General features: G+C 39.5%; 1 protein-coding gene across 1 annotated transcript in view; it reads right to left on the minus strand.

Moving 5' to 3' along the window:
- The window catches only part of LOC140231482 (ankyrin-repeat and fibronectin type III domain-containing 1-like), a 68,171-nt gene that overhangs the window by 22,686 nt on the left and 18,627 nt on the right, over positions 1-26,858 (minus strand). The window contains exons 2-10 of the mRNA XM_072311614.1: positions 24,294-24,418; positions 21,645-21,784; positions 19,929-20,030; positions 16,856-17,082; positions 14,290-14,472; positions 12,923-13,056; positions 11,595-11,673; positions 9,048-9,161; positions 5,949-6,046 (exon numbers count right to left, since the gene is read on the minus strand). Of these exons, the coding sequence (XP_072167715.1) occupies positions 5,949-6,046; positions 9,048-9,161; positions 11,595-11,673; positions 12,923-13,056; positions 14,290-14,472; positions 16,856-17,082; positions 19,929-20,030; positions 21,645-21,784; positions 24,294-24,418 (1,202 nt within the window). The remainder of the gene's footprint in view (positions 1-5,948; positions 6,047-9,047; positions 9,162-11,594; positions 11,674-12,922; positions 13,057-14,289; positions 14,473-16,855; positions 17,083-19,928; positions 20,031-21,644; positions 21,785-24,293; positions 24,419-26,858) is intronic.

Here is a 26,858-nt window from a genome sequence, read left to right on the forward strand (position 1 = left end):
AAATAGCAAAGGCTTGCTCCTCCTCCGCCTCTCTCTGCACAAGGCATAAACTCCACGGGTTGGCGACAGTTTTGAAAGTTTGCGCAAACACGCCAAACGTCACTATTTGCTAAATGTGGAACGAGGCTCTCGCCAAAAATAACGTCCCGCAGTGAGCAGTTACTCACTGTTTGCCGACTACCGCCTGACATTTACAGCCCCTCCAAAGAGTGGGGCTGAAACTCGGCAACAAATATTGCACATCACGGTCCCTCTGCCCCTGTGGAGTGGCATTGTGGAACAAAAGAAGGGTACGCCACCGTTCCTATGTGACTACACCCTTTTGTGTTGACCTACCCCCTCCATCGCCGTGTCCCGAGGCACTTTTCTTTCTCCTTCCCTTTTTTTCTTCTTCCGCACCCAATCAATCGGTTAGACATGGACCGATGGACACAGCTAAGACGGCTCTGTATGGTATAGAATCATGTCGCCCTCTCTCCAACCCTTTTGGTCAATGGCAACAAGGATTAGCTAAGCTGTCTCTAAGGGTTTCTTCACTCTCACGTCAGTTTTCTCTCTTTTAAATCTCATCACCTTCCACTATGATTCATGATATATACTCCCTTCTTCTGTCTTGCCACATTCCAACCATGATCATGACACATTTTTGTCTGCATCCTCCTTCGACCCTTGTCTCTCTCTGTCTCCACAAATATTATTCTTTGCTGAGTGTTTCTTAAAGCAGCGCTTAATGCAACGGAGACATAAAAACGATCTTGAAGCATCAGCATGGTAGTCTACTCAACACGAGACTTGCATGACAGATTTGCCTTTTGGCTATGACCTCTGTTTCTTGCACCTTCAAGGTAGGCACATTCACGAGTGAAAGGAGAAGAAAAAGCAGAGGAAGAAGAAGAGGAATTAAGAAAAGAACAAGAAGAAGGAGGAGAAGAAGAAGAAGAAGAAGAAGAAGATGAAGAAGAAGAAGAAGGAGAAGGAGAAGAAGAGTAGGAGGAGGTAGTAGTAGTAGCAGCAGCAGCAGCAGTAGTAGTAGTAGTAATAGAAAGAGAATTATGAGCAGAAGCAAAAATCAGAAGTAATAGAAGAAGATGGTGATGAAGAAGAGGATATGGGAGAATGATAGAAAGAATGAGAAGGATAAGAAGGAACTGCATGAGAACAAGATGGCAAAAAGGGAGAAGAGGATTGTGGAGAAAAAAAAGAAGTACCAGTAAAAACCCAAAAGCAGTTTTCTTATCTCAACTCGATCCCAACCCTTGAAACCCTACAGTCCCACCTGCGCCAAATACAAATGAGATTCCATCAATGGCTGCAACACATTACAATCTTATTCTGCATTTTGTTCACTCTGATTACAACTCCCCCTCCAAAAAAGAAAAAAAAATTAATAACACCTAACGATCTCCTTGAGAGTGTAATCTTGTTTCTTCTCTCTTCTCCCTTTGAGAAGCCAATTTTGCCCTTTCTTCTCACCTGTTGGCACTGCGACAAGATTCTATTCCCCCCATTACCTAAGTTTCTACACCCTTCCAAAAGCTTTCTCGCCCCAATCAATGCCACCAAACCCCCTGTCTGATCTTTCTCTCCTTTAAGTCTCCATCCGAAGAAAGGCACAGTTGGCTAACCTGTACCACTGACAAAAGCTACCCGGGCCAGACAAAGGAACTGCCAAACAATGGAAGAAACCCAACAGTAGCAAGCCAAAAGGGCTTGCGACATCCACTGTGCCCATTCAAAGCTTTTAGACCTTGTCTCCTTTCGCCTTCCTCACGAGTGATCTACCCCCCTCCTTTTCAATCCGGCATTCCCACCAGATTTCACAGACGGGCGCTCGTTCAGGAGCACATGATGTCGCTCACCCCTTCCAGTCAAGGACTGGTGGAAGGATCGGAGTCAGCCTGCTGGACGCAAACCACGAGTCAATAAAATCTATGTGAATTTGAATTACCACCCAAAAACCACTTTCTTTTCTCTTTTGCAACTTATTTCACTATATTTCATTGTAAGTATAAATGGCCCCCTGTCTCGGTAATATTTCTCTGAGTTCCACTCTGTCAAATTTTCCAACTGCACCTACTTGGAGCCCACAAAATTTGGAAACTTGATACTGACAAACCTGGTGATAGATGAGCAAACGTCCATAAGACTATATTTAGACCAGACATTTTTTTTTTTTTTTTTTTTAGCATACGTGTCTGCATGAAACTGGCGAGAGCGAGGTGGAAATATCTCTTAAAAATCTGAATGTTTATTCACCATCGCAAATTACCTGTTGGATTGCAAGCTGTTATTTCATCGTTCAACACGTATCAGCTATTGAGGAGAGGAGAAAAAAATCCTCGCGCGAGAACATGAAACCGACGAGAAATCGTCTATGTTTGTTTACGCCCGGTCATTTCGAAGGTGGCAATACTGTCTCCAATGGGACAGATCAAAGAAGTCAAAGTGATACCCAGACCCAAACAGGAAGGCGGTGATATATGACCCCAGTATCGCAGAGGCTATTTCTGGCCCTCTTAAGCAGCTGGGGTCCAATATCAAACTGCCTTGCTATATTTACTGCGCCGAGAGTGACCCCTCACAAAAAGGGAGACCATAAAAAATGGTCAAAAACAAACTTTCTAAGTGCTTTCATGATCTTTTCTATCAGGCTATGGCAACACTTTGAAACCAAAAGGCCCTGAAAAGCAGAAAGCCGTATCTGAATTGATAGCATTCAAAGTTCTGATCAGTCACACAGACTTTACAAAAATTTAAAAGGGACATACCATTTGTGACACATTCTAATTTTGCCACAGCGGTATTTGTAGTGACGTGTCAGATTGAACAACATCACAAAACTACACAATCAGCAGCAGAAATGGCAAATTACAGCTTGGAATTATTTTCACCCTCAGACACAAAATATACAGACCTCCCCTGTCGTATGATTGCAAAATCTTTATCCAAAATAAGACTTATGTTTCCTAATGAAATGTGACCGTGCACCTCAAAACGAACATAAAGTTGCACACACTGATTTCGCGTGAGGACTGAAAATAAGTGAAATGGGTCAACCTAGCCGAACTTGACTTTTTCATATTTTCTGAAAGAGTGGGTCTTCTTTTACATTATGCTTAAATTTGGTATCATAAAACCGGCAGGGAAGTGTGTTTTTTTAGCAGTTTATCTCGAACATTTTTGGTAGAATAGAGTGATTAGGTGTGTCTTTAAAATCCCTTTTTCATTTCTGAAAAACCTTGTCCACACTCTTCACTTTCAACTCTAATAACTTTTGAAAAGATAGTGCTACTGCTTTGAAAGTTGGCATTGATTATGGACAGAATGTGTTAATGAGGCAAGCTTAATTTCAGTTTAATCTGATAATCCCTTCATTGTTGTTACTCTGGTGGTTTACTTCCTGTTTTTTGTCCCATTCATCACACAGCCAGCACGGTTTGGTAAAGATTAAGCGCCTGAATAGACACTGCACTTCATAGCCTCTTTTCTCAGTTCACACTTTTCCTGAGTTTGTGCTTTCTTTCCAATATTTAGATAGGTTAGGAGAGTCCATTTGATTTGAGTTATACATCATTTTAAAGCTTAAAGTCTGCTCTTCCAGAATAAGGTCTTAACTAAAAATTCATGTCTGGCGACTTTTTGTTTGTTTTGAGGTGCAGTGTCACAAATATAACAGATCATGTGCACGTTCATTAATGACATTGCTAGACTCATTTGTGGCTTTTAAACTTATTCACATTTGATTACATTCAATATTCACAGGTTTTGCTAGCAGGCACCATGCAACTTGACCCATTAAAACAAAAGAACATTAGAATCTTCCTCGAATAGGTATTCAAAATGTCTGGGAGAGGTCTTACAAGCTATGGGTGGTCGCTCATTTCTTTTCCATTCGTCTTTTGCGCAGTCCCAATATCACAGCGCACTAGCACAAATCTCGACTCTCAACCCTGCAAAGTGCACGCCGCACGTGCGGAGATTTGTTCCGGCCGATCATCTTGCGCCACAGGATGACTTAGAAGGCCCGTTCTGCCAGGGTGCTTCCACGATGGGTTTAGGTGGCTTAGAGGGACGGGGATTAGAATACAGTTGCTCTCTCCCTTTCCTTTCTTTTTGAAAGTCAGACGTTGTAAGCTGATGAGCTCTTTTGGATGCAGCTCTTGGAAAGGGAATGAGATATCCGCTTTCAACTGGCTTGGCAGTGTGACAAAAGGGCGTAACTGACTCGATAGGGATCAAGAGCACGGCAGGAGGACATAGGGTTTTAGAGCTTTGGGAATGTGGCAGAAGGGCGTTACTGACTTGGTGGCAGGTTGTGATGTATGACAGGAAGATATTAAGGGAATTGACGGCTTTGGAAATGTGGCAAAAGGGCATTACTGACTTGTCAGGGACCGAGAGTGTGACAGGACGACGTAGGGTCTTGGCAGTTTTGGGAATGTGGCAAAAGGCCGTAACTTACTTGATGGGGTAGGGATTGGAGCATGACAAAAGGGCTTAATGACAGGACACATGTGTTTAAGCTGTCACTTTCACCCTTGACTCACAGTATTGTGTTTGGACAGATGCAAGCACCAGCAGAACTCTATTAATTCAGATAGCAAAATGGACCACAGTGATAATCGCCAGTGATATTTCAACAGATGCTGCGAGTGCTGGTATTTAAACCTCCCAGGGTCCACAATTAATTGAAAGTAAACTGATTAGTGTCTATTCATAGTGACAACAGGAAATCCACATGGGATGGTTCTCATTTGATGATCTAATACTCTTCTAAACAACGTTGACCCGCTCTCCTGGATTATCACTTTTTTTAACGTCCTGTTCAGACTGAAAAAACTGACCCGAGCACCTTTCTTCAAATTGAGCAGGCCTATACACTCTTCTACATATCTGACAGGTCGTGGCGTATGACCAAATAAAATTCACTTTCTCAATTTCTGGCTCAAAAACGTATAATCATTGGCAGACAACAGCTCAAAAAATGATTGAATCTTCAAGCTTAGACTGCAATCAGTAACCCATTCAACAGCTATAATGTCTTCTTGCACAATGCATGTTACTAATTCATCTACACATAACTCTAAAACTGATTTGGAAGAAAAAAAAATCATTCACCAAAAATGTATCAGATCACCTGCAGTTCAATTTGGAGAGAATGTACACAGTTCTCCCTCAAGTTTTGCACAAAGTCAAGTTACTTCAAAGCAATTCAATCAAATTAAATCTGTTGTACCAAAGTGATTATGAGCACAATATGTCATTGGTGGGTATCAAAGAAAGCTATTTCACAATACTGCCTACTGATTCTATTTTTTATTCTCTTTTGCACTGTAAAATTATTCCAGATCTACTGGTAAAGAATTCCAAAACAACACACACATTATAGATTGATAATTCACAGATTGATCATCCAATTAAGTTTTAAGCAATCAAACTTTTTCACATGACGACATGACATCTATCCATGTAAACTAAACAGAACATCTCCACATTTTTTTTTTTGATAAGTTAATTGAATTATGCCCTAAATATCCAGAATTAACAAGTTAACAACATCCAATCAATGCGTATCTACTGAAACTGAGTAAATTCACAACAGCAATCCTGCAGTCACACACACAATTTACATCATTTCTTACACAGAGGAAACAAGAAATCATTCATTCATTCAAACCTTGTCTCTCTACTCTAGCTAGTCATTTTCTTCAAAGGGGTACGTGAGTAAGATTTCACTGACAAAAAACAACAACAAAACGATCAAAACAAAACTCTGCATGAAATGAAGAAATTAAATGCCTTGGTAGCTCATAGTGAAAAGTAGAAGCTAAGAAGAAGAAGAAGAAGGAAGAAGAAGAAGAAAAAGATGAAGAAGATAAAGAAAAAGGAGAGGGAGGAGGAGGAAGAAGAGGAAAGCGGGAAGATAGTAGAAGAATAATATTTCTTACCTGTGAGAGTCCTTGCACAGTGTACTTCAGGCTCCTGAAATGGTAGAGTATATGTTCCCCTGACAGAGGACAGAAATCTTCATTCTGGCTCCATTCAACTGAAAAAAAAAAAGAAAATATGATACAAAAATTGAGATGATTTGCTCATAAATTTGGAGAAATTGAAAAAAAAAAAAGATTGTCAGCTAAAATTTCAAAGTAAATTATTTCAATAGCCCACCTTATTGATGCCATTTTTCATGACACTCTGCACAAATTTTAATAGCTTATTTACCTGATTAGACAGCATTTCAGTAACCTTTACAGCACCAACAAACACACATAAACATTCTAAATTTGAGTATTGTTTTGATAATGATTTGAATTTAAGGTTGTTCCTTCTTTTTCAATCTCTTTCCATGAATATCATGAAATTCTGTCTTGTGGAAACATCAGTGATATTCTGTTATTGTTATTTCAATTTTCATGTTTCACAAATACCTTATACTCGACGTACGCGTCGCTGGGGCGACAAAACCTCATATCTGAAATTTTGGTGAAGATCACTTTTTCGGATTAATGGTCAGATAATCACTTAAGTGATGTCCTGTCCAAATCCTAGCTGTCTTACCCCCAAAAATGAAGCCACAACGGCATGTGAAAGGAAAGGCTCTCCCATTTGATACAGTGCTTTGGCTGCCATGTTTTTTTTTGCTCTCCTGAACATTTGACATTTTGTAGATATGAGGGCTTGTTGCCCCAGTGACGTACGACGACATGAATGGGCAACCCCTCCCCCCAAAAAAAAAAAACAAAAACAAAAACAGGAGTGCAAATATATTCCTGTTTCAATGTTTATTTAAAATAGAGTGAGAATACCTGCCATGGACTGGAAAGGGTGACATTTGGAATATATCTTCTGGTCTCATGAAGTAAGCGAGTCAATGAGAATAAAATGGATAGATAAATGGATGGATAGATAGATAGATAACTAGACAGATAGAGAGATAACTAGATAAATAAATAGATAGATATCTAGATAGAGATGCAGAGAGAAAGAGGGGAGAGATAGAGAGTAAAAGATAATGCCTATTTTGGTCAATAAGGACTATTTTTGTGCAAGCGCTGTTTGCTGCCCATGCACCGCCGCAACAATCTAAAACAACCAGAGGCTGATGGGAAGTACTTGGTGAAATCTGAGATGCCAATAACAGGAGGTAGTAAGAGAAGAGAGGCGGGTGATAAATATATGTATATACGGGCTTCTTTCTCTTCTACTCTTTAAGACTCGATTGGGGGTGAGAAAAATGGTGTCAGCCCCGACTCGTGCGTGACGTCGGGACCAGCACGAGATGAGCACGCTATAACAGAAGTGGTGCGAGGTGAGAGTTCCCCAGGAATTGGGTTGATCAGATTTGCATCAATGCCATCGCAAGAATTCTGCATCGAGTGCGCGGGGGTATGCCTAGTGGTGTGTGTGTGTGGGTGGCTAGTCTTCGTGAGGCATACTTGAGGAGGTGTTTACAAGGGAATAATACTATGAGAGGTGTAAAGACAAAATTTGACACAAACAGAGTAGACGGGAAGTGTATGAAAGACTTCACATTCTAGTCTAACTTTTCACAGAAATGGCAACTTATCGAAGAGAAAAACTGTGCAGCATTAGCATATTGAGAGAACAGGGGAAACTTGAGAGTGAAAACAACAAAACATGAAGATAACAGAAACTATAAATACGCTGTTGCTGAGTATTCACACTTGAAAGTGGGAGAAAAAAAAAAGAACCCATCAAGAACCCTTACTGTGGGGTGTTCCTCCTAGACTCAAGAGACTAGAGTAAACACGTTGTAAACACAGTGAGAGAAAATACAACAGACTGACAGACAGGAAGGGAACAAACACCGCACAGATATGAAAAGGTGCAAGAAGAGGAGGAGTAACGGAGAGTTAAAAGAAAGCGAGAGATGAAGTATAGAAAATGAGAGATAGAAAGAGATAGAGAGAGAGACAGATAGAGGAAACGGACAGACAGAGCAAGGATGAGGGAAATAGATAAGATAGTGAGATATAGAAGAGAAGAGAGAGAGAGAGTAGAGATACAGAAAGTAAGAAATATGGAGGAAGAGATGGAGATCAGATCAACAAATGTCTCGGTAGAAAACAGATAAAAAGAACCTACAGATAGACAGTTAACGAGAAAGATGTGTAAATGTATAGAATTTAGTCGAAACAATATGGACAGAATGATGAACTGGCATAAAGAAAGACAAACAGTAAGATGGGGATATTCATATATAATATATATATATATACATATATATATATATATATATATATATATATATATGTATATATATATATATATATATATATATATATATATATATGTATGTATATATACGTTCAGAGCAGATACATAAACAAGAGAAAATAATCTGAAGCATAAATTTGGAGAAAGATAAGCCCACAAGAGAAGGATGAGAACTACATGTATTGCAAAGGCAGTACATGCCACACCCACAAATCTTACGTGACAAAAAAAAAAAAACCAACAACTAAAAGATTAGGCTAGAAAAGCACTCGTAGAGCACAGACCTCCGTCAAGCATCTTCTTTCCACCCACATACATATATGCTGAAAATGGACATATTTCACAATGATAACAAATCCTTTCAAGTGTCTCTACCCTAGCATCCTGCTGTGCCTTGAGGGCATGATAAGTACGCATAATTATGAGCACCTAAAATATGTGCAGCTTGAATTCCCTCTTTTGTTGGCCGAAACTGCAAATAATTAAAGAATCCCTGATTTTTTTTTTTTTTTCAAACTCCTCGATTCAGACAGCGATCCCGGTCACTAGCAAAATTCAATCATCTGTTCCTTGTGCCATTATCAACTTTTTCAGTAAGTGTCATCCAAAACTCTTCATAACTTTTTGAGTTATTTTGCAAACAAACAGACAGCCAAAAAGACAAACAAACCAGCACCAGGAATAACAGAACTTCCTTGGCTAGGGTAAATTGCAATCACAAATACAAATATAGCAACCACTGGGTGTTAAAAAAAAAGAAATTGTTTGGTAAAGAGAGAGATATATAAAACAAGGAGGTTGCTGCTCACTTTTGTATCTTGTTGCTGCTGCTCCGTTCATGTTGAGCGGCTCCTCGAACGTGACGAGCAGAGATGAGCTGCTAGCCGTGTAGACTCTGACACCAGCTGGTACGTCAGGTACTCCTGGAAAGGGTGAGAAAGGTGATACCTTACATTTGATTTTAAATTCTTGGCACGAAGTTTACTTTGTGGCTGCATGTAATCAGAAACCCTGAACATTTCTGTGGCTACTCATGTGCTTTGCTCCTGCTGTTTATCTAAGAAAGCATATACATTTTTTAATAAGAGGGAAAAAAGATTTTAGACAGTGAGATCACACTGTCACAACCTCTCTCAGCTAAACTTGCCTGAGTTGTTAAGTATCAAATAGAAGTAGAAAAGGGGCTTTAAAAAGAATCGGAATACTTGTTTCTTTTTTAATAACATGGAGATGAATTTCTTGTCAAAGTTCTCAATTCCCTGTGGTTTGAAATGACATGGTAGCGACTTCCTGCTAGAATATTGTAACTAAAACAGACAGTTGATTTTTTTTAAACTCCAAAAACAAAATAACACTTGTCTGAAAAGAAGCCAAAGTAATGGCATATACCGAACATACAATCAATTTCCTTCGTTAAGATACCCACAGCGCAACAAGGTGCTCAGATGCAACTTACACGACAAAACAAAACTGAACCGAACCAAACAAACAAGCTCAGAAGCAATACATCCAGGAAGTTATCAATTGCACGAGTGACTGCCGTACGTGTGACTGCCGTACGTGTCACATGTAGTTTACAGACGTGATAATTGCCAGAGTCCACACAGGAAATGCAGCAATCGGGGTCGTACATTTGTCAATCTTTGTCTGCTCGCACAAATTGAATTTGCCCACTCTTTATCACTCCTCTTTTCTCTTAGAGGATTGATTTTTATCATTCGTTTATCTATTCATTTACTCAATTACTTCTCTTCATTATCAGCATGATTTTACGCACTCACATATCGAAAGAGGCACAAAACATCTATTATGCCAAAGTTTTTATGGCAAGTCTGTCTAAGTTATCTGAATTAACAATATCTCTCCACTAATCAACCCCCCCCCCCCCCCGGCTGATCTGTCAGTTTTTTCTTTCTCCTATAAATGATAAAGAAGCCTTCCTAGAGTCTACATCATCAGCTTCTTGCATGCTGCACCTCGAGTATGCGCTCAGTGCATGTATGTATATCTTAAAAAGGCACAGCTTAAAATCCCTCCTTTGTTGGCCCTATTTGCCGACGATTATCCTTCAAGAACATTCAAAAAAAATTCCTCGATCTAATCATCTGCTCCTCGTGTCATTATCAACTAACTTTTCCTGTATGTTTCATCCTAATTCGTTCACAACTTTTGAAAATATTTTGCAAACAGACACACAGACAGACCAACACTGGCAAAAACATAATCTCCTTGGTGGAGATCATTACAGAATAAGGAAGATATAAAGTAAGTGAAGAAAGGAGAGTGGGAGGAAGGACATACATTGCGTGAGGAGATAACAGGACCTCCAGATCAAAATGGGAAAATGGAGCGATGACAATGAAATGAGTATTCTAGTCCAAGGCTCGTTTTGTCTGTGCATGTCATGTGACCAAAAATAGTTCTTCTCGGCTTGTAATTGCCTCAATCAAATGCTCCTTACCTATTATTAATACTCAAAGTACCTCGTTGAGGCTTATCTGTATCAATCTAATTTAATGCTGAAACCCTGCAAACATGGACTGACCCCCCCCCCCCCCCCCCCAGCCACACTACTGTCCTTTTTACTCCCACTTGCGCTATTTTTAATGCAAGGAAAAACTGCTAATATTCTCTATTCTCAGACATAATCCTATTCTGTCACCGGTTAAACTGATCAAATTTGATCAACATTCCTACAACTTCCGACAAATAATCCTTCATCTTATCCATAAAGTGCTTGCATCTTGTGAAAATGAAAAGTCAAAATATGAATAATATTAGTATATATATATATATATATATATATATACATGGATCAGTTACTGCTTGCTTTTCACTGGCAATATTCACGCAAAAGTCCACGCCCCTGCATTTATCTTAAGGGCACAGAAACTGCAGAGTTCTATTTCTGTGATATTTCTACGATCTACCACAGACCAAGGAGAGAGAGATGGAAACAGAGAGGGTGTATGTGTGTGTGTATGTATGTGTATGAGAGAGAGACAGATAGAGAAAGATAGAATGACAGAGAGAGACAGAGATACAGACAGACAGACAGACAGATGGAAAGACAAACAGACAGATAGATGGAAAGACAGACAGACTGACATATAGAAAGACAGACAGACAAACAGACATATGGAAAGACAGATGGACAGAAAGACAGATGAAAAGAGAGACAAAGTGACAGATGGAAAGACAGAAAGAAAGACAGACAGGCAGACAGACAGATGGATGGACACAAGGACAGACAGACAGGCAGGCAGACAGACACAATATAACAGATAGAAAAAGAGAGCAAGGGGGGGGGGGGGCAAAAGAGAAACACTTTGGTAGCTAAGTACTTGAATACTCACTCGCTTGTTCAAAGCCTGTCTTCATTCTCTTGAGTAACCTGTATCTCCACTCCCAATCTATCAGCTGACGATCTGCGTCCTGTGAAATTCGCAAAGAAAACATGAGGACAAATGACCGGAAGCTCTCCTACAGTAGAAATTTATCTCCTTCACGACCAAGGTTATACAGAATACATCTACAGAATTGTAACAAGACCTCGATACATTAAAATCTGAACTAAAGACCTACAATTGTATCTTTACAGTAACTTTCCAGCAATTAATGTGTGACACACTGTGGGAGCCGGGCGCTTCTGAATGTTCTGTACAGATAAACGGTGCTATGAAGGAGCTGTTCATCATCATCACCATCACCATCATCAGGACGTCTTGAATGAAACAGTGGTTTCAAAGTCTACTGGAATGTGAAGGAGACTGGAAGTATTGGTAGATTATGTAGGTGTTTTATAATGCATCTTTTGCAGAGTCATGACATAGAATAAAATCAATAAGTAGAAAAAAAAAGATTGTGGAGTAAACTGGTGTACCATCTCAGCCCAATGCCCAAGAATTGAAATGCTCTCACTTACATGGTGTAGAAGCACATGAGCTCATGTACAATTGAAAGATATGATGATGTTCTACCATTTCATCTTTCTGAGGACTTTTAATACTCTTTCACTCTGCTACCTGTCTGACGCTTGCCTTCTCTTCAAGAGATGGCACCAGACAGGAATACGAACACTTCACCAGTTTTAGCGATCAGTGCTTTTTGTTGCGATCATTGGAGACAACTAAAAAAAAGGCTCAATATCTACGTATACAGCTCTTGCGTGCGTGTGTGTGATCAAAAAGTTTATGAATAATTCATAAACTGGAATAGAGTATTACTCATGAGGTGCAGGGCAACACCAATTCATCTTTCCATTACACCGTGAGCTTGGAAAAAAAAATCATCCCAACAACCCCCCCCCCCCCATACTCTCACTAAACATATACTTGGTACAAGCACTGCTATCAGGCTCTGCTCATTGTAGTTGGGATAGAGTAGACTGGCATGCCAACATATTAAAATGTGATGCCTCAATATTTAGATCGACGGCATGATTCAACAACTATGGAGCTCGTTGAGAGAGTTTTTGTGGGGCACAGTGACTAAATTGGTTAAACTGCTTTGAAAAAACAAAAACAAAAACAGACTCTTCCAAATCTAAACCCGTGGAAGACGAGTCCCGAGAATACTCGGGCAGGTGTCTATGGGAAATGTGCGTTGCAGCAAAATCAGTCCGTCCTCAACAGGTTAAGATCTATTGCCAACAAACAGATGAGCACAGCCGCGCGGTCTTCACCTTGTTGGAATTTGACGTAGATGCGTTGTTGTTGCCGGAACCGTTGACCACTCTTGTGGTCAGGTCTTGGATGACCTGCTCGGCTTCGTTGATGAGGGTGTTCAGCTTGTTTAACCGGACGTCCTTCAAGAGGACTGTGGTTGGAGAGGAGAGAGAGAGAGAGAGAGAGAGAGAGAGAGAGAGAGGGAATGAAACTCCAGTGAGAGTTAACATAGCAAGTTATGTATGCATCAACACTTAAAGTTTGTGTGTCCCTTTTGCAGCCCTGAAAATTAGATTTCTTTTATCAGCTTGTACATTGTAGAGGTAGGTAATTCAGACGTTTCCTCAGAATAATTAAACTGGAAACTTCTTTATGATGGAGGGGGAATAGAGACAATAGATTTCCAATTTATTCAGACATCCCCCGAAAATCCAACCAGTATTCACGGGACAAAAGGGGAGCATATTTATGTGAGACATGAGGTCAGTTTTTCATTTCTTGGCTTCTTTTAACTCTGAGGTGTACTACTGCAAGATTTTATACACAATGTTGGAAGACATGAATGTTCAACAATGCAAAATTTTGTGACATTTGCAAAAGGGATGTACGGGCTTTAAGAGAATCTCCAACATTTGGGATGGCAGTCATTAACTCTCACCTACATTTCCAACGAATCACCAATACTGTCTCTCGAAAACCACAAGGGCATTAAGTTGAGAGGGTGCTAATGACTTTCTGTTTCTCAACTGACTACACTCTCCTTACCCTACATTCTTTTTCTTTTTGACACTATCACCATATGCTCGCAATATGTAGCATCATCAATATCATCATCATTGTTACCGTGCAAACAACAACATTCACTGACATTGCCTTAATCCTGAATGATGATGATGCTCATGCAAGTTTATGATTAATATTTCTTCAATTTCACCATCACTTAACTGCCAGCTCTGTCTTCTTTATGATCAAAATCAACTCCATCCATTCCATCTTCATCAAAGTCAATCCTCCATCATCACTTGCAGCATCAGCTTCATTGGGATCACCATAGTAACCATCAACATCCTCCGCCCCTTCCTTCATCATTATCACCGTCATCATAAACGCCATGACGACACTGCACCATTGCTATCATCACCACCATTATTGAATTCACAATAATCTCACACCATCATCATCTCCATGCTCATCACATACTTTGTCATCTTCATCTATATCACCATCGGCAACAATGCATCACTGTCAGCGGTTACATCCTGATACACTTCTTCATATCCATACGTCTCACCATTACCACCGTCATTATTCTTGTCACCATCAACATCATCATCAGCAACATCGACATCATTGTTGCTCTCTTCTTCATTGTCCTCTCACTCACATCGAGGATTCTCCCGGGCGCCGTATGACAGCAGCAGCCTGGACATGGGCATGTTGTTGGTCATGACTGCGATGTCGAGGAGCGTGAACTCGTCGCCGTTGGGCTGGTTGAGGTCCAGGCCGTCGGAGTCGAGGAGGAGCTTGGCCGAATCGAGGTCCTGGTGCTCGACTGCCTCAAAGAGAGCTGAGAGGAGCAGAAGATGATCATTTTGGAGTTTACATGCACAATGGAAAACAGACAGAAGAGCCATCATAATTTGTATGGTAGTTAACTTTTGTTGGTTTTATCCATCAATATGTACCCCATGTGACTGATTTCCCTTCCATGCCCAATCCTCATCGATGCTTGAGGCATTTCTTCAGTTTTATTCCAGGAATTAGTCACACATTTTACAGTATGTATCTGAAGTCTTATATATTTTTCACAGCCATGACTAAACCCAGCGATGAGCGCTCTGCTTAAAGCTACGCAGAGATGAGAGTCGGATAAACTGGAGGATAAGGATAGAAAGAAATATACCAGACTGATTTCAAATCGTCATGCAATTTTTGGAAGGAGAACTTTAATAAGCTTAGAAAAGACTTTACCAGTTAAGTGCATTGACTTGATATATCAACTTGATAACACATGGCAATCATACAGTTACTATAGTGGACCAATACCTACCATGACAAAATTGGAGAATTCATCATACATTACACGGGCATGCATAACCAGTTGTGCTTAATGCTGGCGGTGCCAATTTTTTACTGACTCTTATATATCTTGACACCCACTTGAAGTACTGCTGACCTCTCTTTGAATAGACATCAGGAATACTTAAGTGCAGAGCACTTCCAATATGTTTTCAAACACATGGTAAGGTTTTTTATCTCAAAAATCTTGTCCATATCAGAAAAAAAAAATATGGAGAGTCCAGGACAATGCATATTTCTGCATGAAAACCATAATTAGATTCCCACAGGAAATGAATTTCAACGTCTGATTCCTTCCTGTTTTTTTTTTTTTTTTTTTTTTTTGAATGTGCAGATCTCTTCGCTTGTGGCCTTGATTGTCCATAGATGAACTAAAAATAGTTCTAAAAACCCAAGATACTATCATCCCTCCGACATCGCACCATTACATCAAATGACATTTCTTTCACCGGCTCTACATGCACTGAAAGGTGCACATAGAATATTCATGAAAGCAGCAAAAAGATGTCCCCATTCCTCCTATTCCCCCCCCCTCCCCACCGGCCTCCAAAGCTAGACAGAATTGATGGAAGACCAAGGTTACAAAGTCACTGTACTCCCCCTAGTCTTTTTAAACATTGCACAAATGCATGTCATGTTATCAGTATCACTTCATATATCTCTCAATTTTTTTCTCTCCTTTTTATATATTATTATATCTTTTTCTGTCATTCTTTCTCTCTCTCTCTCTCTGTCTCTTTCTCTTTCTGATATTTGTATGTCTGTACTTCATTCCTTTTTCATTACTTTATTTTGTTATTTTTTTTTTTTGTGGTCATATCATACTCAATCAACTTAAGCCTGGTCTGCTCTCTAATTTGCGAAAGTAGCCAGGATCAAACAGCCAGGGATGTCAAACGTATAGGGATTTCAAGGACTGCAAATGCACCAAAAAGCAAAGGAGTAAGGCTCTGTAGCTATATTATACATTGTGGCTGCTGATGGAATCCATTTTGTCACAGGCACACTACATAATCCATGAGTTAAAGAAGTGGACAGACAGAGAAGGGGGGGGGGGGAAGCTGAGGGAAAAAAAAAAGGCACTCAACAATCTATTGAGTGGCAAAGGGACTTTTACTAACTTCTTTTAGTGTACATATGCCCTTGTTGCACTCGAGTGCAGGCACACCTGTGTTCAAATTTCAAATACATATGGCTACATGGGTAGACAAATGGAAAAAAAAGAAAAAAGAGGCCATAGAGATGGGCAGAATAAAAGAGAACACTCAGAGGAAAGTGATACGCAGCAAACAAGGCCGAGGACGATGCAAAAATAGAAAGAAATTACACCAGGAGAGGAAAACAACACCCAAGCAAAGAGAAGGGGAAAACCCGAATTCAGCAGCCCTGCTTTCAAATACAGCGAGAAAATGATCACCCTAAATGGTTTCCCCACTCAAGAGAAAATATCCAGCAATTTACATTGTAATTTACAGGTAAGGTATTCTCATTTGCAATTTGTTTTATTTTCTTTTGCGTCACAGTAAGATATTATTCTGTTCCATGACGTCCCTGTTTCTTTGTAATACAGATGTGAACTTTACATGTGTGCCTTGAATGGTAATATTAGGAGCAATTTGTAGTAGCAGATCAATGCAGAGTGCTTTGAAGAAGCTATGGATGATATAACAAGAGGCTGCAAAAGGAAAGAGTATCATAGTACTGACAAAAGAAGAGGAAAAAAGAAGGAACCTGACTATAAAAAAGAAAGATATAGCTGTTGAAGATAAAGCTGTAGTCGTCATGTGGATACCTTGGAAATGAGAAGAAAGCTGACCAAAAAGAAAAAGATGGTTTTCAGAAGATCAAGCCGGAAAGGACGCGATGCGTACCTTGTAAGTCACTGATGTACTTGGAAGACCGCCTGCCCTTGTCCTTGTCCGACCGGCCTCCGAGGCCCGTCGAGTCCACCTCGTTGGTGCTGGCGCCCCTCTTCTTGCCGGACAGACTCCGCTGGAGCTTGTTGGGGGCCAGAGGGGACGGCGGGATGGAGGAGGATTTGCTCTTGTCCCCGCCCGGCACCAGGCTCTCCATGCTATGGGCCTTGCGCACGTCTCCACTGGAGGAGGGGGCAAATGTAATGAGAGGAAATATATAAACATATATATATATATATATATATATATATATATATATATATATATATATATATATATATATATATATATATATATATATATCAATCGCATGTATATGCTTACATACACGCAGAGGACAGCATACACCTACATGAATATGTGAAATATATGAACGTACTATGCTTAAACTTTCAAAAACATAAAAATATATGGAAGTATTGATCATATGAATTACACAAACATACTGAGCATACAACTGCATAAGTACAGGAAATATATGGATTGTACATATGACTGAAGATTCACATTATATGCATAAGTGTATTTGCTTTTAAATTTTCTGATGGAAACATACAGGCATACGATCGATATATTTATATATATATATAACGAAACATGGATTTGAATTGCAATTTGATCCAAAAGCAAATATAATCAGTGAGACAATAAATATACGAGCATATCTGAAGATGAGGTAAAATATTTCGTTTTGGGTGAAATCTGGGGGGCATTTCATGAAGGAACTTGTCGGATCAAATATCTGACAAGTCAATTATATCTGACAAGTTTTGAGAAATTCTTTAGTCTGATTGGCTGATTTCTCTGAACTTGTCGGATATAATTGGCTTGTCGGACATTTTATCCGACAAGTTCCTTCATGAAACGCCCCCCAGATCAAAACACAATTTCTATCAAACTGACAAAACTATATAGAGAGTGCTAAATGCTCTTTCTGATGGCTCCTCAGTGATAATAATAATAATAAAAAAACAAAACAAAACAAACCCAGCAAACCCCAGGCCTACAAATTCACACAAACACACACACAAATGTATCCATAAAGAGGATTAAGATAATCTCTGCCGGAAAGTATGAAGATTGTCATATCAATGATGCAGTACAATGGAAGACAATGAAAAGAAACAAATGTCGTGACTAGATATAAACTGCTTTTACTACTCTACAATCATGTGTATAAAGTGGATGGAATTCTACAAAGTAGCTTCAAGAAGTCGAATACAACATGATGCTGAAAGGCTTGTCTTTGGATTAGTACGTAGGATGAATAAAACAAAACAATAAATGCAAGAAGAAACGAGCGCACTTACTTGTGAATTTGTGAAGATTTACATCTCAATAATTTTATCTCAAACAAAATCTTTTACGAATTAGTATAAAATACTTTATATCTCAACCATGCTTAAATTGAAAATTGACAGATTACACGAAAGTAGGCTTTTACGAATGAAACTTTTTTTTTTCCTCTGCAGGAAACATATAAAAAATATTTTACTATTCATTCTATAAGGGCATGACTGAAAAACATCAAAATGTCTGCAATGGATAATAACTACAGAATCATATCAGTATACTTTCTTTTTTTTGCTCTTTTTAAAAACTAATTAGGACTGAATATGGAAAGAAATAACAAGCAAAGATAGATAACTTCCCAATTTCCCGTTCTGAAGAACAGAAATAAAAAGCATGCAAAACAAACTGAATATTACGGAACATACACACATATATATACCAAAACTCAGACAGACTGGCACATATATTAGTTCAGTTGGAGCTAATCACATGAAAACACATTGTCAAATGCTGTAGAACCATATGTCACCCTCAAAGATACAGACAACAAAGATCATTTAAAATAAATTTTGGAGATAAGAAACATCCAACAATCCAAACATTCAGCATTACAAAAAAAAAAAAAGAATTAATGTCAATAAGAATATATGAAAAAAAGTTAAGCAAACTATTTGACATATTAACTATTTATACTTCTTGATTAATAGAAGTGAGAAAATGAAGTAAAGTTTTCAGGACCTATTCGTGGAGTAGATGACATAATCTAAAACTTTTATTATTGATACCCATTCTGACCGATAGATTGAAACTCGTAGTTGCCAGTGACATTTGGCATCAGTGCTGCACTGATTGAGTTCTGTAACATTATATGATTTCACAGGGGAAAAAGGGGAAGACCTTTTCTCACAGAGGAAAAGGGGAAGACCTTTTCGAGTCTGGCTTCTTCCTGACTAATGCCACTTGGACTCCGCAGATTTAGTGCAACAAAGTCTTACGTGGAATGAGCCAAGCATCATACCAGGGGTGAGTTTGTGTCATCGTCTTGAACCGACGATCATGACGAGAGAGGGAAAACACGTCATGGCTCTAATCTACCTCGGCCCAGCAAAATATCCACGCCGATTTTTCTCTCATGTAATCCAGGTTCGAGTTGGGGGCAGGTTGGGCTTTAGGTTGTCTAGATTCATTAAGGTAACGATTAATTCCCAAACTGGCAATGCCATCAGAAATGTACAAAGAGCACACAAGGAAAAAAGATGTTATGCGAGGTTAGAGGGACTCTATTAAGCATTAGTACATAGCCACACTAATTTTGTATGCATATATATTGGCGGATGGCATGATGTTTTACTGTATTGCTAGATGAAAAAGCAAAAGGTCATTAAAGCTGAGGGTTTCATGCTTCCTTCTGCTTCTAAGGGAAATGACACTTGATGTAAAAGCGATGCAGAGTTAAATCATCATGCATAAAGAAAAAAAAAAAAAACAGAGGGTAATTGATGAAAACACAATGTAAAGAACACATTTATGTCATCTACATATGCATCCTTCTAATCTGCATATGTCATCTGAGTAGGTTAGTCAGCTATAACAGACCATGCAAGAGCAAACTTTCCACCCAAAGGCTCACAAAAATTTCACAAGAAAGCAAGAAATGATCACATGACCCAGAAAACAAAGACCCCCAGCGGAGCCAAGGAAGAGGAGGATGTCATGGCGATGAGGGCGCTCTTACATGGACACTCTGCGCGGCATTTCGTGGTCGTCGGCGAGGAGCAGGCTCCACAGCATGTCGGGGATGGCGTTGGCGCCGGTGGCAACGTCGGACTCGTAGTCGCTGCACGCGAGGGGGGACAATGTCACACAATAACACAAGCATGCAATAACCTACATTGCTACGTCAAGAACATACCTACCCACAAATCTCTTCTCTCTACCCCTAATCTTCTCTAATCACAACCCAACACCAATCTTGAAAAAACAAACCCTTTGTATCACTATAGAAACAAAAATGATATGTAACTGCAGTAACATACCTAGATACAAACACTCTCAAGAAGTCTTTGGATAAGTTTGTCATTGCTGTCGCATGACTCCAAACCAAAGCAAGCTGCGTAAGTGTTCTGCGTCTGTCTGTGAGCTTGCTTGCAGAATTTTACTGTGCCTTCACTGTCCGAGAGTCATATGTTTTCTATCCTTCTCCCCTGCCTTGAATGGGCTTTAAAAAGGTGGGAAGGAGTTGCCGATGTGACAGACATCAAGAACAAGCGTCTCTTTATAGATAGCCCCACCTTTTCTGTCAGGACTTCCTGCACTTATATTACTGTCCTTCCGCGATGCTATCACTTTTTTTTTTTACCAATTCCTGTTCCTTATTTAGAGCTTGATGATACTTTACCAATTGCTCGACAACTTCCACAATAAGCCTGACATTCCCAGGATATCTTTTGTGTAGGCTGTTCAAATCCTCAACTTCCACACCCACTTTCAAACTCCAGCTATCTTTGCAGTCGACAGCACTGATATATATATATAGGAAGAGCGCGTCATTTTTCTTTTTCGCATACTGTTTCACGAGCCCTGCTTGACTTGTTTACCTCCAAATGAACTTGGTTCCAGAAAAAAAAAAACCACTTTGTTGTTTTATCAATACAAGGAAGCTCACATGTATCATCATATTGCTTGCAGTCTCCCATAGAAAACTCAAAATATTTTGACAATCATTTCCCACAGCTAGTGTGGGTGTCACTTGAATATGGTGAACCACTTTCTTAGTCTATCTAAAGCCTTAAGCTAGGACTCCAAATCTGCCTAATGTGCATGTACACTGTACATACATGTATAAACAATCTTAGAAAGCATCTGCAAAACCTCCCCCCTAAAAACAACCCCAACATCCCAAGAACAACATCAAGTAATACCCTGCCTACTTGTATAAAAACAGACACATAACTGAACCAGTAAGTGACAGACACACAAACAAACAAAAAAATACATGCATATACATTAAGCACTGATCTCTCTTTCAAAACATTATTGAATCAAAGTAATGCTATTAACAGTGCTGCACAAAAATAATACCAAAATGTCCAACTACAAGCATGTTTGGTCATGCAATATTCAGCCTTGCTGTAAGGAAGAGATAGAGGGCGACAAGGCAATGTGAAGCTCATGAGGATACCATGCAAAACTCATGCTTACAAAAGAACAAAAAATAAAATGACTGCTGTGTTTTCTGTAAACAAGAGGACTCTTCCATTTTTGTCCCAGAGTTAAAAAAATACCTTACCTTCTTTTGCTTCCGATAGAATAAGAAATAAAGGAGTTCAAGTTCTCAGATGCTTGCAATGGGAGAGAAGCTTACAGGGGACTGGAGTAAAAGTCTTGTTAAGATTTCATTGTCCGATCCATTTTCTTACAAAATAGGGGGTGAGGAGGGACTATTTCTCACCTGTCCACACTAACAGATCGCTGCCTGCATGGCGGCTTCTCCCCTCGCTCACGCCGGTCACCCCTCTGGCTGAGTCGACGGGCCAGCTTGGCCAGGCCTCCATTGCTGCTGCTCGTCCTCACTCGCTCTGTTTCGGGCGTCTGAACCGTGTGAGGGAAAATAGGAAACCACAATTAAAGGGAAGGTAAACCCAAAAAGCAATGTGGATTGAGTGAAAGCAGCAACATTAGTAGAACACATCAGTGAAAGTTTGAGGAAAATCGGACAATCGATGCAAAAGTTATGAATTTTTAAAGTTTTGGTGTTGGAACGGCTGGATGAGGAGACTACTAGAGGATATGACGTATTAGTGGACAACAATACAAAGAAAATATAAAGGAAATTCAACAAAAATTCATTTTTCTAGAATTATGAAAGAGCAATGGACCAACCTCTTTCAGAAAGCAGGGGGAATAATTGCTACCCTTAACATATGTCAATATCAAGCTGATGGAATTTGTAATTTTCATGAAAAATGGATTTTTGTAGAATTTCTTTATATTTTCTTGGTATTGTTGTCCACTCATACGTCATAACCTCTGGTAGTCTCCTCGTCCAGCGGTTCCAACACCACAACTTTAAAAATTCATAACTTTTGCATCGATTGTCCGATTTTCTTCAAACTTTCACTGATGTGTTCTACTAATGATGCTGCTCTCACTCAATCCACATTGCTCTTGGGGTTTATCTTCCCTTTAAAGCATGTCATTGGCTTAAGGGGAAAACCATCAGAAAAGAACATTCAACACTTTTGCTTACCATATCTTAAATGTTGCAAAAAATCAATATTTAGTATAAACATTCGTCAATACATTTGTGAGCAGACATTCTAACCTAGATAAGTGTTTGAATCCATACTAGGCATAGTATGTGCACAGACATTGATATCACCAGAAATGCATGGAAAATATCATGCTAATAAGACTAGTTATACAGATCCCTATTAAACCAATATATTTGGTTTGGTTTGGTTTATTTTCGTTATCTGAATTTTTCAAACACAAACAAAATTGTATTTTATAAACAATGTGAAACATGACACCGAGTGGATATGTAACTGAATGCAAGGTATAATACATGCAATACACAATGAATATGATATAATGAAATGAGAGATAAATAATACGGCATACACGCGAAACTTAAAACATTTCCATGAAATCATGCCATTAATCTCTTGGAAATGATAACTAAAATATATATGAGACGGCCCATCGCCATGACAAGCAGTTGCTATATTTCAATGGCAGCAACGGGAAAACAAACTATATGGATTTTGAGTAGATAAGGGAAAATATACAAAAATATGATGATGAAGCACGAGAAAATAGAAGAGAGAAGATATGACTGTGGTATGCGAGGTTTCCAAGCCCACTTCTACAATTTTGTGTTGATTTGTCACAGACACGCTCCAGAGTATTCAGGAAATTGCATATTTCAAAAAAAGGCGAAAAGAAATGATAAGGACACAACCGAGACAAGAACTGTTGCATTACCACCCTGCCAGTGGGGGTAACAGAGCTTAAGTCTGCCATCACCAGTGGTGAGCCGTTTCTAGTGTATTGCTAATGGCATTTTGAGATGGTGGGTCTGTGGGGGTTAAACATTGAGAGGGAACTCTGACAACGGGGAGAAGGGTACACCGCACTCTCCACTTAATGGACGTTAGCAACGGAGAGGCGTCATATACGATGACAGTGACAGAAAGAACTGAGTGTATACTGCTCTCATGAATTTTCATGGGTCCGACTGTCTGCGCGAGTGGAAGTCACTTTGCATTTACAAAGATCATATTCAGAAAGAAAAACTCCGACCCTTCCCTCCCCCTCCCCCCAACCACCACCACATGTAATAATGATGCTGATACCTTTTCACCTTTATGATGCAAATAGGGGTAGATATCATGAAAGGAAAAACTAGGTTGCAAAGAAAAGTTTCTGTGGTATGGTGGCCAATGTTAACAGTCGGTAATGTATCGTCTGTCTACTAATCAAAAAGAAAAAAAAATTGTATTTGGTCCTTTAAGGGAGAATTAAACTCAAATATACACATGAATAGAATGAGCGCAGCAATTTCAGTAGAAAATATCAGCAAAGTTTTAGGAAAATTAGGTGATCTGTTGAAAAGTTATGAATTTTTAAAGTTTCAGTGCAGCCACCGCTGGATGAGAAGACTACTACAGTTTGTGACATCATGTATGGAAAATGACATAAAGAAAATATATACAGAATTCCACAAAATCTCATTTTTTATGAAAAGTACACATTCCCTCGGCTTTGTTAATAACATAATATTTTAAGGTTATTATCACACCCCTGCTTTCTGAAAGAGGAAAGTCAAATTTTCCTTAATAATGCTAGAAAAGTGGAAATATGTTGAATATCCAATATATTGCTTTCTATTTGTAACATCACAAAGTGTCATAGTTTTCTTATTCAGCGAAAGATGCACTGAAACTTTACAAACTCATAACTTTTGAACAGACTTTCAGATTTTCCTCAAACTTTGCAGATGTGATTCATTAATATTGCTGCATTCCCTTAATCTACATGTACAGTGAATTTGAATTTCATTCATCTTTAATTTGGTGGAAAAGTTAGCTGCTCTCACCGTGGGTCGAGGGGGAACGGGGTAGTACAGCTGGGATGACGTCTGAGCGAAGGGCGTGTCCTCCAGACAAGGGGTGTGTGGTAGGCACCCTTCCTCCTCCTCATCCTCCAATCTCCATGCTGCACCTGTACAATGACATTAATAAAAACACTGATCACACAGTTCTCTCTCTAGAATAGTACAATGTACCTCCGAGAGGTTCAATTAGTTATTCATCATTTGGTATATTGCTGATTATTACATCTTCATAACAAATTCTTTTTCTTCTTCTTTCTAGAGCAAAAGTCCATCACTTTCTTTTGAGAGCTACACTCATTAGGGAACACCAATTTAGTTCTTGCCTTTTCATCACTTTTTATCAATTCCAAATGTATATTTGACAGAATTCTATTTTGATACGGCATCAACAGAATGAAACTGATGAAAAATTGCGCAAGTATGCAAATGACGGGGAGGACACCAACTCCAGGTGGGGAGTTAGGCCGTAGATGGCACCAGTGAAGACGACCTCGTATCGAGACCGATTAATGGATGGGCAATTATTCTGCCCAATCTTGTAATGCCGCCATCAAATTCTAATGTATGTATGGCATCCGATTCCATTCAAAGCAAATGATCTTCGCACTTCAATCGCCCAGAAGGCTGTTGCCTAACAGCTTCTATGTGATGCGTCCCAGGCGACCACTACCAACGGTCCAATGAATCTTTTATCCCAGCCTTGGACGCTAATAACATTAGACAAATTAAAAACCAGCTGAATGCCACTGGTCCACACTCTTGAATGAGGTAGAATCTATGGACAAACGCATTCTTTCCCTACCAAGCCCCCATTAATGGCATGCCACAGTTCCAGAGCTTGTAAATTGCTACTCTTTTTTCACCAATATGGCCTTCATACATTAAATTAATTTCATTAGATGCAGACTCAAATATTGTATCTGCATGACACCTGAAACAATAGTTTCAGACCAACCATCATGATTAGCTGAAAGATTGGAGTGCATTAAAGAAGTTTTATTTTCATCTTATCACATGGATAGAATAAAACACACAAATAAAGAAGTACATGTAAGGGGTTCCCAAGTAATGGCACAGACACACAAGGCATAAATACACCCATGACCATGGTAATGCACTTAGGAACAAACAGATCAAATAACTCCATACTACACCTTACACATTCTCACGACACATCAACACAGTGCCAAGGAGCCCGGGAAGTGATTGTTGATTTTACACAGACGATCAAACAAATTTTACTGGTGTGTCAGGCGTGTGGTAATGGAGGTTGGTTTACCATTCTACTCTTTTGGAGGGAGTTACTCTTAGTAACACCAAGTAGCATAAGTATTCCTGTTGATCATGTGTTTTACTTTTTCTTGTGCAGTTTCGTCAGTCAAGATGTTGTAAACTGTTATTCTTTTCTGTGTTCAACATTTCACTTCTTGACAAATCACTTTCCTTTTAAGAAAACATTTGTGATACTATCACACTAACCAATTATGGTATCATGTAAATTGCTGAAACAGGTATGCAAAGTGAATCCCTTGTTTCTTACTGTAACAATGCATTGCAGGACACAAATTCACTTTTGCCAATGAAAGATAGATTTCCCTCTCTTGCCTCTTTCGATAGTCACATACTTTTTCTTTAATTCAGAATTATGTTCAGTATTCCCACATCAACTGTGATATTCTGAGAAAGGAGTGATAATCTATTCAGCAGTGTAACTATGAAACGAGCTATACTTTCCTTATTCATGCCTTTCTCTCTTCTTTTAATATTTAGACTAGCACCTCTCCCCCACCACCAACAAAAATAGGGTTAACACCTCGAGTGAAAGAAATGCGTGCATTTTCTCCATGTTGACCATGGTAAGATTTATAATTGTTATCCAGCCGCCCTCAAACCTCCGTAGATAGGCCAGGCCGTCATTAATGATTAAAGATAAAACCGCGGCGATGGGGTGCACGCATTCGTTGCGGCGTCTCCCTTTTCTCGTGTGCGGAGAGCCATCAAACTCTCCAGGCGACACTATATCTTGCGGGGCCGAGAACTCTTCCAACAAGATGAAGCATGAGCCGACAATTATCAATAGCGTAACGAGGGGCCTCGCCCGGGGGTTGGTCGAAATAGGGATGCGCAGCTGGAAGCTCATCTACGCCATCTCCGTCATAGTATGATATTGCTCATTTCCAGTTTCTAAAGGGTTGGGGGGAGGGGAGAGAAAAGAAATTGTTGTAGTAGGGTATCATATGAATTTGTAATCCTTCTTTAATTGCCATCACTAATGGATCCTCCTGAGTGAACCTCAGGTCAAGCAGGACAAGGTCCTCTTCTTCTACGCTGCAAAACAACTTAAGTATAATCCTCTAAGTATTAGTATGAGAGGGAAAGGGAGACAGTGTACAACAATAATAGCATCCAGTGTTTAACAGACTGCCAGAATGCAAACATCAGTCATACAAGTGACAGTCACAGTGACCCTCACTTGTAGTCCCCCCCCCCCCCCCGCCCCCCGCAAAAAATTTGTTCGTGAAACAGATTTGCATCTGAGAAAATTGG

Source organism: Diadema setosum, chromosome 8 (genome assembly GCF_964275005.1).
Source record: "Diadema setosum chromosome 8, eeDiaSeto1, whole genome shotgun sequence".
NCBI classification, from domain to species: Eukaryota; Metazoa; Echinodermata; class Echinoidea; order Diadematoida; family Diadematidae; genus Diadema; species Diadema setosum.